Source organism: Rhinopithecus roxellana, chromosome 3 (genome assembly GCF_007565055.1).
Source record: "Rhinopithecus roxellana isolate Shanxi Qingling chromosome 3, ASM756505v1, whole genome shotgun sequence".
NCBI lineage: Eukaryota > Metazoa > Chordata > Mammalia > Primates > Cercopithecidae > Rhinopithecus > Rhinopithecus roxellana.
Window position 1 is genome coordinate 143,017,201 of NC_044551.1, and position 12,580 is coordinate 143,029,780.

General features: G+C 35.0%; 1 protein-coding gene across 2 annotated transcripts in view; it reads right to left on the reverse strand.

Annotated features, from left to right (window-relative positions):
- XRCC4 (X-ray repair cross complementing 4) overlaps positions 1-12,580 on the reverse strand; it is a 305,636-nt gene that overhangs the window by 275,499 nt on the left and 17,557 nt on the right. For both annotated transcript variants that reach the window (XM_010385636.2, XM_030927165.1), the window contains exon 2: positions 1,027-1,175. In XM_010385636.2, the coding sequence (XP_010383938.1) occupies positions 1,027-1,165 (139 nt within the window). In that variant the 5' untranslated portion in view covers positions 1,166-1,175. The remainder of the gene's footprint in view (positions 1-1,026; positions 1,176-12,580) is intronic.

The following is a 12,580-nucleotide window of genomic DNA, read 5'->3' on the forward strand; positions in this document are numbered from 1 at the left end:
CAAATATTACCCCTGAAAATTCTTTATTTTACAGAAATTCCTACATCAACATTACTTGTTCTGTGTCAAAAAAGACAATTTTTTTGAAACTCTGTAAGTATAAATTCAATTTGACTGTGTTGTATAACAGAATTCATGATGCTCAAGAAAGAAACAAAATTTTACAATGTAATTTTAAAGACGATATATAATAATCATGGTAACAAATTCTAGAGAAATATTTCTAAACTTAACAGAAGATATAAATAGTATACAAATTAACATGAAAAAATTATCGTACAGAAAACATTGTTCACAACATAACTCTAGAAAAGACTTTTGCATAATTATAAAAATAGTTCTTTAAATCTTTCAATAAGATACTTTAGAAGAGTATTAAAACTTCCTATATAAGGAAAATATAATTCTAAATACTTTTATTTTATATCCATCATGTTCCATACATGATTTGATGGTCATTAGCATTTTTAAAATACTATCACCAAAGAGTTAAAAAATAAAAAACGTATTTCCTAAAAGCATAGCCAAGATCCTAAATATGGGTGTGAACCTTGCATTACAAATTTTTAGGCTCTGATCCTGTTTTGTTACAAATGTAATACATGTTCATTGGGGAAAACAAATAAATAAATAACCTACCACTACTCCATTGCCCCAAGGCAACACAAACCCATTTACCTAACCAATCTCCTTCCTCTGCCCCAGACTTCTTCCCTGGGATCCTCAGAAAAGATATATTTAGAAAGTACTATTTATATTTTCTATAAAAAGATCATTTTAAAACTCTGAACAAATCCAAGTTACTAAGATTCAAATGGTAACCAGAATTTTCTGGGACACATTCTTGTTTTTCTATTACTATCAATTATAGAAAATGGCATTAAATATTACAAACCTGTATATAAATTTGACAGCAATAGCAAGTAAAATTCGTATCTTACCCAATATCTATTGGAGAAGTATCCCTGAGGACTGAAGAATACCACACTCAAATTTTATTTTTAAAAACTTTGTTTTTAATATTACCTGTCCCAGTCCACGCTGAATGACCATCAGTAAATGTAATAACAAAACCAGATTCCAGTGTTTTCTCCCAAGATACTTGTAGAAAATGAGCTATATTGGGTTCAGAAGCAAGATGAATTCTGCTTATTTTTCTCTCCATTTCTTAATACCTGTAACAGGAGAATACAATTAATGTTTTTAAAAGAAACTGTAACTCAAATAATGATGTTTTTCTGTACTGGCCTCTCAGCTACATAAACACCAAGGAAATAAGAAAATAAGCAGAACAAAAAACTTTATAATAGGTTCAACCATTAGATTCAACCATTAAATTCAGTAAATAATGTATTCATTCGGTAAATTCATAGTTTTCTTCAATATTAATTCACAATTTTTATAGATGACAAAAACAGAGGCCCATAAATGGAAAATGATTTCTCCAAGTAATGAAGATAAAAATTATGATCTCCACTGGGCATGGTGGCTCACACCTGTAATCCCAGCACTTTGGGAGGCCAAGGTGGGCGGATTGCCTGAGGTCAGGAGTTCAAGACCAGTCTGGCCAACATGGTGAAATCCCATCTCTACTAAAAAAAAACAGAAAGTTATCATCTCAACAATATGCAGAGTAAATTTTACCATTTCTTTTCCCCAGATTCAACAGGCTCTTTTTCTACCACAAAAGAAATGGTTGCAAGTACTTGTGAGAATGACCTGGAAGTGATCTCACCACTGAAATATTACAGTAATTAGAAAGAATAAAATTGACCAAGTATCTTAGTCTCTGTCCGGAGACACCATGTGGAATGAAAAAGTTGAGTAAGCATAATTCAATGGCGAGGGGGAATCTCAGAACCCAACAGCTGGCAGTATGCAGTCATGCCTTGTCTAAGACAGAGATGCCCAGGCTCAGTGACTGAAACACCCTATCCACTGAGACAGGGGCACTCTGTAATAGAGATGAGTTGCATCAGATTATTACAGCCTGAAGCCCATAAATGTTTTTGCATTTTTTAAGTTTTGTATTTAAGTATTATATATAGACAGAAAAGTACATATATGAAAAATACAAAAGTACAACTCAATGAATTTTACAATTGAACAAATCCATGTAAGTACAACCTAGATCAAGAAGCAGAACATCACTACCCCAAAATTCATTCTCACACTCCCTCCTCTCTAGTCACTGGCCTCTCCAAATAACCACTATCCTATTTTCTAACAGAGATGAGGGCTTTGAATATTTCTGTACTTTATGTAAATATAATCATACAGCATGTTCTATTTTGTGCCTGGCTTCTCTTGCTCAACATTATGTTTGAAAGATTCATCCGTACTATGTGTTACAGTGATAGATGATTTTCAGGGCAGTATAGTCGTCTATTAAATGAGTACAAGACAGGTTATTTATTCATTCTACTAGTGGTAGGCATCTGGGTACTTTCTAGGTTTTGACTATTACAAATAGTGCTGCCAGAAACACTCTAGCAAATATATATGCATTTCTGTTGAGTATATACCTAAAAGTAAAATTGCTGGATCAGAGGATATGGATATATTCAGTTTTGGTACTACACAGCAAATACTTTTCTAAAAGAGTTGTACCAGTTTACAACTGGTGTATGAGAATTCTGATGACTGCACATTCTTCCAAACATTTTCCATGGTTTTCATGTTACCTAAGTTTTTACTTCATACAATAAAGAAAAAAATAAGAATTAGGAGTACACAATGTAATACTGGAAGTTAGAGTTAGAAGGGAGTCAGATCTAAGATCATCATCATTCATTTGTTAAGTACTTTGCAACTGCACAAGAACTTCATTACTTGAACAAACAGAAATCCACATAATATAAAAATTCTAAAAACCTAACCTCACCCTTCCCAAAACAATGATTATCTAAACATTTCCCTCTGTCTTTATCTACAGACACCCATGTTTAAATAAATCTTATAAACAGCTTTTTTCATGGTGGCACAGAGTTTTACGCCTAGCATTCTTAGTGACTAAATAATCCATTAAGTACTATAATTAATGGAAGTATGTTGACATATATGTATCAGCTCTATCTTTACTGGAACCCTATGAATATAGCAACTAACAGGATCCTCATTGTATGAATCAAAAAACAGAGGTAAAGTTTAATATCCAAGATCACACACTAAGTGGTGGTGCAAGGACTCAAATCTACCACCTGCTCTTCTTACCACAGCACTTTGCTTGTGAGTAGGAATGTGGAAGTCTAGTAGATCTGAAGTTAAGAAAAACCAGACTTCTAAAGTTACCAGATAAAGAAACACGGTTAGACCATGAAAGAGGTATGCTTAGGGAGCTTCTGCCGTGTGACAGGCATTGCCAGATAAGGAACTGCTGTTTTAAGACTACTCTAAAACAAAACTAAGACTTATTTCCAGTTTCCCATCAAATGATAGTTAACCAAGCTTATATTCTGCAATCATATTAGACATGTGGGAAACAAAATAGCCAGTTCTGATCCTGGATTAAGTTACAAGAAAAAAGTTTCCAACTCTGATCTCCTATAACCTACTGCTGACTTCTGGATATGTCTGCCCAGGATTTGAAAAGTCTACACCTGTCCCAAAGAAGTCTTTCCACAAATACTCATCCTTGGATTCATTTAAAATTATTTCAAATCTGTCACCCATGAATTCTACCCATTTTTCCTAGTAATACCAGTAGGGGCCATACAGATTAAGTCTAAATCATCTTACACACAACAGGCCTCTTCTCAAGACTCTATGCTTGCAGTGAAAACAGTTCTTATAAGATGATTTCTGATACCCTCACTAGTTTGATTAATCTCCACAAAACTCTACAGTTAATCTCTGCCATTCAAAGCATAGTTCGCTGAGTCTCAACTAGTACTCTAGTTGTTCTATAAACAATTAAAAAATAGACAAAGACTTACTTCATCCTAAATAGTGCATTTCTATAATTTCAAGGAAATATCATATTCAGTTTTAATTACTGTTTTTAATGATAGTGAGAGTGATGGGGTTGTGTTGAGGGTATTTTGTTGTGTTTTTGGCAGCTACATCATTCTAAAAACTCCTATTTGAGTTTAATATAAACTAAACCTTGTTTAATTGTTTTTCTACATATGTTATTACTAAGTCATTTTTACTCTATCCTTTGTAATTTTTGTTGCTGTTGTCTGATGTGTTTGCTGGGGTTCAAATTTATGTTTTACATTGGCTTGTTAAGGTTACATTGAATAGTGATTCTGTTCCTGTGACCCAACACGTTTACTATCTCTCTGACTTTGTCATCTAGAAATCTGATAAACCTCTTCTTCTAAGTATTCAAGTCATGCACATAAAATGTTGAGCAGGACAAGCCCAGGCATAGACCTGTATAGTCTGCCATTAGAAACACCCTCGAGAAGACATCAATCATCAACACTACATGGGAACACCACTTATATTTCTAAGTCACAAGAATATAAGGAGAATCCTTGGCAAAATCTATCTACTCTACCAGTCTATCAATGCTATCTAAAAGAACAACAACAAAAAAAGAAATTACAACAGTTAATTAGTGATCCTACTCTTATTTATAACAATGATAGGTTCTTTTTCTTTTAATCCAAAAGCAATTCTTCTGGTAAATCACTCTAGAATCTTGCCCAGATTGACTTCAAATTTATCAGACTGTAAAATGACACATACTACTTAGTTCAAGCAAATACCTATATTTGTTCTAATACTGTAACACCTGATACTGTAAAATTGATTTTGTGAGTTTCATTAAAAGATGCTTATACTGTAGAAGCTAATAAGCAAAACTAGAGAAATAACATAAAAATTATAAAAATGCAAAAAGAAAACATTATAAAAAGTCAGGATCAGGAACAAAGCACAAACTTCCAACATGAAAATATTACAACTATTATTTAATCACATAGCAAGAATCTCTTACTAGATGATCCTTTTAAAAAACATTATAAAGTAATCCTTGTAGCCCCATCAATTAGGCATGTAAAAATTTTAGGTATATTTAAGTTTGTAGGTTTGACATCATAATCATTGAAAAAAATAATTATTTTTAAATATTCCATTTAGTCAAAATTTTTTCCTACAAAGAGGTCCTTTGCCTAGATGTACTTAATTCTGAAATGCTTTATCCATTTGTGAATATTTTATTTTAGATCAATTAGTCAATACACTTAACGTGCAGTAAATTATTCACATGCTCTGTAATCTTTAAATTTGAAAATTACTGGAAAATCTGTGTTACTGTTTTGCTATGCTAATCATTGAAAAACACATATAGTTCAAGGCTTACATAATTCTAATTGGCTCAAAACCCACAATGTTGGGGGTGGGGTGCATAGGACGGTATAGAAACTACTTGTGGCATAGCATTTTTTGCCTCTATTGTATTTCCATACAAACATACACAGATGCACACATACTTATGCAGATTATTTTTTCTTAAACTTACCTTAAGAACCATGGTTATTGTTACTATTAATATAATTTTTTGAAAGGAAAATACAGCACTTACAATTACTGTGAAATAGCAATTAGTTTCATTGCTTTTTTTAAAACCATATTTGAACCAAGTGACAAATTTCTAATTATAGAGAAAATTTAGTTTAAAATTTAATATTCCAGATACCTGTCAGTAACTCCTACTTTCACAATAATATAAAGGGCTTTCATCTCAATGATGTTAAAAAGACATCTGGGGATCAATTTTAAGAACATCTTTCAATTATTCATGTTTCAAATATTTCCCAATTTTCTAATTCTAGGTATTCATAACAAAAATTATATGATTTTATTTTAAAGATTCTATTTTTTAGTAAACTCAGATTTGAAACTTTGGAGACTACCTGTGAACCATGTTTAAGCAATTAACATATTAATAACCCATAAGTGACAACACGGTATCCTAAAAGTATCCTGTGCCTCAGCCATCTCAGAAATGTTCTTTATATCAAATAAGTCTTAATTTCCCAATACCATACTATTAGGAAATGAGGTTTGAAAGCACTTCATTCTTTTACTTACTGAGATCACCCTCTTACAAAATATCAAGTACAAAACATCTAATAAGAATCACCCATGGAAACAGAAAAAAAGATGGCTTGGAATGTCTTTTAAGATTCAATAAGAGGAAATGAACGATCTCTTTGCTTTCACCAGCCCTGTAAACGGGAATAGTGAGCCATAGTTTTTTGCCCCAGGACTACTTGAAGAAAGGGGGTGGAATACTCTTCAGAGGGACTGATTGATTAGGGCTATAAGAAAGCCTGTGTTTTGTTTTCTAAGGGCACTAAAGGTCACATTAGTATCAGCACCTCTCCCAGGCAGAGCCAAGGAGCTAAGACAAGCCTGCAGGTGGAAACAGTTGGGTCCCACCCCAATTTGTACATCAGTAGCTTTATTGAGAGTTCAGAACAGTTGAGAATTGAGAAGCTTATCTTTAGTACTTTGTGTCTTTGATACTTGGCCTCTCTCTTAGAAGAGAAATAAGTTGTTGGCTGGTATGCAATTGATGTGATCTAAGGTCTGAACAAATACCATTCACAGTTGCTTCTGAATAAACAAGACACTTTTTAAATTAGTTTACAAAGAATTTTGTATGCCCTTTTGGATGCTGATAAGGAGCAGTGCAGAAGCCAACTCTCCCTCTTAGGTCAGCTCAAGTTAGTTACAACACTGTATCATTGATAACACCATTTTGAACTTGAGCTTCTTTTATTTTCCTTTATAGTAAATTATGACTTCTTTTTAAGCTGCTTGGGCTGCAGGTGTTCCAACTTCTGCAGCTCTGCCAAAGAGTTGCACTTACAGATCAGAAAGTGCTAAATGCATGTTTCTAATGAAGCAATTAACTTAAGTGCCCCCTTGTTGAGAAAAGTAGGCTGATACCTAAAGTAAGTTCAGAATAAAGATTAGCACACAGCATATGCTGTTAATAGTCTGTAATTAGATTCTTGGTTACATTATTTTGTTTGACCTCATTATTTTTATTCTTAAAAGAGAAAATTTAAATTGCAAACCAAAAGTGTGGTCACGGATTGTTTTAAAGTCTTATCACATTATAAAAATTCAAAGACAGGAACATATATAATTGCTAGAAAAAAGGAAAGAAAGGTTTATGGAACTACTACTAGGCTATTCACTTCTGAGACAATCACACAATTTAGGAAAACTAAGTGCAAACAAAGGGATTATTTCTTGTTTAGTATGTTTTAAAAGCACTGACTATTTGCATTTTACCTTTTTATCAGAATTCCCACTCCCCACATTAAAGTTTTTTTTACTGAATAATTTATTGCTAGCATTTTCATTATTAACAGCCTGCCAACTTGCTGGTTAGTGCTACCCAAGGGTAAATCATGATTTTTTTTTTTTGAAAAAATTATCACAAAGTCAATTTGCCTTTAAATTTCCAAAGCAATTAAAATAAAAATATCCAGCAACACTTCTATATAAAAAGTGCTTTCCTAAAATAATATTTTCAAGTTAGACTCTTTTCTAAACATTAAGTGTAAAGAATTCACAGGATTACTAAATACCCTTCTAATCATGTGAGAATTAACTCCATTTTAATAATTTTGAAAGTAAGGTAACCACCTGTCCTGGTATTTTCCTAATTTTTAAACAAAGTCCCAAGACCTAGAAAATCTCTCAATTCCAGGCAAACCATGATGTTTGGTCACCATAAGGTAGTAAAATACAGTTATAACTGCTAACATAATCTTATTCAAAAACTTGTAATATACAGCTGATGTACAAGGGAGACATTAAATTAATCTGATGCTTTAGGAATACAGCATTAGTACTATAAAATAAGTCTAAAAAATAAGGCCTCTTGGTTGAGGTCACAAGTCCTCTCTTAATTACCTCTCATGACTGTGGAATGCCAGTTGCTGCCATTCCAAATATCATATTACTTCTCATTTCCTCTGCTTATCTTTTACAAACACCATTAATAATCATTAGTTTCAGTGATAAACATAAATTTCACTTCCTCTCCTTTCCTACTCTAACCCTATAAAGTGGGTATTAAAAAGCAATAAAATGACTTAATGCATGAACAAATTTCCCACATACTATTTAATACCTAGCTCCAAGGTGCCCTTAAAATTGGACCCTAAGTTCCAAGACTATAATTTCCTTCATATTATTAACGGCCACTTTTGATTACAAATAAACTTGGCAGAAAGGATGAGAGTACACTTATCATTTTGGAAACTTTCTAGATTGTCACAAGAACACTTTAGTTCTAATTGCAGTTTCATGTGAGAATGACACTTAACAGAACTGAAGAGATAAGATAGTACCTGAAACAGCAGTAACTAAGCAGCAGTCTTTTTTCAACAAGAACTTAGTAATTATGATTTCTTAAGCCTCAAAATTTTTGACACCTCTCATATTTCAATTCCAAAAGTGTGAGGGTGTTCCTATGAAACATCACCAATTAAGCTTATATACAGTCTTCTACTTTAAAAAAAAAAAAAAAAAAGTGTTTTTCAGAACTGAAATGTAACTAAAAGCACTTGTATGAAAAAGGAATAAGACTTATAAACAATGTACTTTTCCCCCCCACTCACAAACCCATCATTTACTTAAAACTGTACCCATTTATCTGCCTATTTCTTAATGACAAACAAGAGAACAAGTGATAAGATTGAGGAACTTAGTCTGAGGAAAAAACAAAACAAAACCTATAACATATCCTCAAATTCAGCAATATAAAACTAGGAACTATATAAAATTACCAACATTTCACAATTTTTAACCTATAAAAATGACAATTTCATACAGTTCAAATGATAGTAACAGTTATAAATAGTATACAAGGACTTACATTCCTAATTGGATGAGTAACTACATATTTATTTCCCATGCTTCAGTTTCTCAGTCTAAGTCATTTTGACCACATCTCTGAATACATTTTGTACAACTCCAGCAAGAAGAAGGTCCAAAGTATAAGCAAGACTCTATTCTGAGTTCCCTTGGGTTATACATTCTCAAAGTAGGCTGAAATTTATACCTAAAATTTAAGTCAAGCTCTATTCTCTCTTGTAAGGGTACAAGTTCTAATACTTCCAGGAGCCATGCAGATCAGGAGTGAGGACATATGCATCCATTGCATGATGAGTGGGACTGTGGAAAACTAGAAACTACAAGTACCGTATAAAGATGGTAGCCATTACTCACTGCAAAGCAGATTGTTATCATTGGTAAGTATCGGTCCTTAGTGTTCTGTCATTCAGATTATTCAAGAAACTGACAAATTCCTATTTTTATGCAGAAGTCAACTGGCTTTTAAATGTTGGCTCATATTTTTTTCAAAACACTGAGTATAAAGTTTCCAAAATTATATATATACACCTACAATAAGAATTCTGCACCCATCCACAAACAAAAATCTTGTTGTAGGTGTCCTGGGATTCAGGTAGGAGGCTGTAAAACCCCAGCAAAGCCCAAGACTTAGGAAGGTCATTTTGAGGGTACAAACTTGCACCTAGACACACAGATTGGGCTCCTAGGTTCAAACCCAGAAACAATCCTGTTCACCAAATGGCTTGGCTTCAGCCCCCCCTTCAGCTTTTGCAACTAAAACCATCTGCCAAGGGGTCCTGGAGGAATTACACACCCAAGTACACCACAAAGGCTGGTCAGCCCACCAACATCAGTCTTGGCAGTGGACCCAAAAGTTACCCTATAATTCAGCTCCAGCCCCCCTCATCTGTGGTCCCCGCTTATTACTGCTCACACAAAAACCCAGAGAAACACTTACCCATGTGAGCCACTGGGACAGGATTGCTACCCTCTATCCCACAGCAGATCCCAAGGGGGACCTTTCTTGGCTACAGCATTTCTCTCCTGCAGCCCTGGAAATATCCTGCCCATGTAGAGAACTGCTGGGAGACTCACATATCTGAGTCACCAAAGCAGGCTTCATCCCACAGTAGATCCTGACAGGGCTCAGTCTCAGCTCCAACCCCTCTCTGCCACAGCGAAGAAACTATCCCACCTATGCAAAGAACTTCTGGGATTTGTGTAAGTCTGAGCCATTGGGACAGGTGTGTCTGCCTGTATCCCACAGCAGATACTGAAACAGCTTAGTCTCAGCTCCAATCCTCTTGCTGGGGACTATCTTGCCTGGACGGGGAACTGCTGAAAGAAGCATCCATCTTAGTAATACCAGAACAGGCTTACCAACTCCGTCCCACAGCAGATTGTGAACGGGCCCAGTTTAGCTCTAGCCCCTCTTACTGCAATTTGAGAACTATCCTAAAAGTACAAAGATCTGCTAGGAGATTCATGATCTGTGCACTGGGACAGACTTGTTAGCCTCCGATCCACAGCACATCCTGAAGGGCCTCTGCTTAGCTACAGCCTCTCTCTGCTGCAGTCCAGGAGTAATCCTGCCTACACAGAGAACTACTAGAAGACTAGCCAGTCTGAGCAACTGGGATAGGCTTGCCAGCCTCCACCCCACAACAGATCCTCAGCAGATTTTGAAAACAAGCAGGCACTTGTTCTGACACAGGAGGGAGTTTAACCACAGTGGTCCCTAGCCTCAAAGCCTACTTTCCTACCCCACCGAGCATTTCTAATAAGCATTTCTGTTGAGCATAAAAATTGGTCCATCCATCCCAATCCACTTAACCTCAAGGACTCTCCTGCAACCCTGTCTAACTGTTGAACTCAAATAAAGGAATACACCCTGTGGCCAAGGCTGATCAGAGGAAATTTCTGTGCCTATTCAGCAGCTCAGCCTAATTGCAGAGCTCACACAGTGGTCCTGTCAGATAAGAGAACCTATGTAGCTACCCCGAAAAAATTCAGAGCAAAAGTAGCAGGCCAGCTTTCTAGAGAACCGAAAAGCAAGCTGTGTCTGCTAAGGGGTATTACTAGCTGGCCGCTCCAGAAGTACAGGCTAGAATAAATAGTAAAGTTCTATCCCTGCCAATGAACACCTGTAAAAGCTGGAAAAGGTGGTTGTCTCCACAAATGTGCAAACACCAATACAAGGATACAGGATTACAAAGACTCAGGAAATCATGACACCTCCAAAAGAAACAAATAAAGCTCCAATAATGAATCTCAAAGAAAATGGAATCCATAAAATGGTGTAAAAAAAAAGAATTCAGAATAATCCTTATTAAAAAGTTAAATGGGCTGTGCATGCTGGCTCACACCTGTAGTTCCAGCAACTCAGGAGGCTGAGGCAGGAGGATCCCTTGTGCCCAGGAATTCAAGGCTATAGTGAACTATGATTTTGTCCCTACACTCCAGTCTCCAGCCTGGGAGATAGAGTGAAACCTTGACTCTTTTGAGAAAAAAAAAAAAAAAAAAAGTTAACCACAAAAATATACAAACAGAAAATTAAATTTTGAAAACAATACATGAACAAAATGAAAAGTCTGACAAAGAAATAGAAACAATTAAAAAATGGAAATCCAGGAGATAGAAAGAAACAGAAAAATGAAATAGGAAGCTTGAACAGCTGCCTTGAGGAAGTTGAAGAATCAGTGAGCTTGAAGACAGACATTTGAAATTAGTCAGAGGAGAAAATAAAAAAAGAAAAGAAAGAAGAGAAAAGGAAAGAAAAGGGGAGGGGAGGGGAGGAGGAGAAGAGGGAAGGGGAACCTATGGGGATTATGGAGCACCATCAAGAGACCTAACCAATACATAACAGGAATTAAGAAGAAAAAAACAAAGTGGGAAGATGCATATTAAAGAAATAACTAATGAAAAGTTCCCTAATCAGAAGAAGGAAGCCAACATCCAGGTACATGAAGAAAGGAGATCTCCAACCAAATTCAAACCAAAGAGGAGTTGACCATAACATGTAATTATAAAACTATCAAAAATTAAAGAGAAAGAAAAAATTCTGAAAACAGCAAAAGATAATAAAGAAATCACACACAAAGGGGTACCAATAAAACTAACAGTAAACTTCTTAGCAGAAACCCCAGACCAGGAGTGGGCTGATATATTCAAACTGCTCAGAGGGAGCATAAAAAAATGCTTGCCAACCAATAATACTTTACCCAGCAAAAGTGTCTTTCAAAAATAAGAAGGAAATAAAAAATTTCCCAGACAAGCAAACTTTTACAACATCCCATAAATTTTGGCATACAGTGTTTTCATTTTTTTTGTCTAAAGATAATTTTAAATTTTCCTCTTAACTTCTCAACTGACCTATTGGTTGTTCAGAAGCATGTTGCTGATTTCAGTATACTTCTGAATTTTCTGAAATTCTTCCTGTAACTGATTTCTAGTTTCATAGAATTGTGGTCAGAAAAGGTATGTGATGTGATTTCAGTCTTCTTAAATTTGCTACGATGTGCTTTGTGAACTAACCTATAATCTATCCCGGAAATGATCTGTGTACATTTGAGAAGATTGTGTATCCTGTTGGTGTTAAGATGGAATATTCTGGATATGTCTGTTAAGGTTCATTTCATTTAAAGTGTTGCTTAAGTCCAATGTTGCCTTATTAATTTTCTGACTACATTATCTGTCCATTATCGAAAGTGGTGCACTGAAGTTCTCTACTGTTACTGTATTACAGTCTATC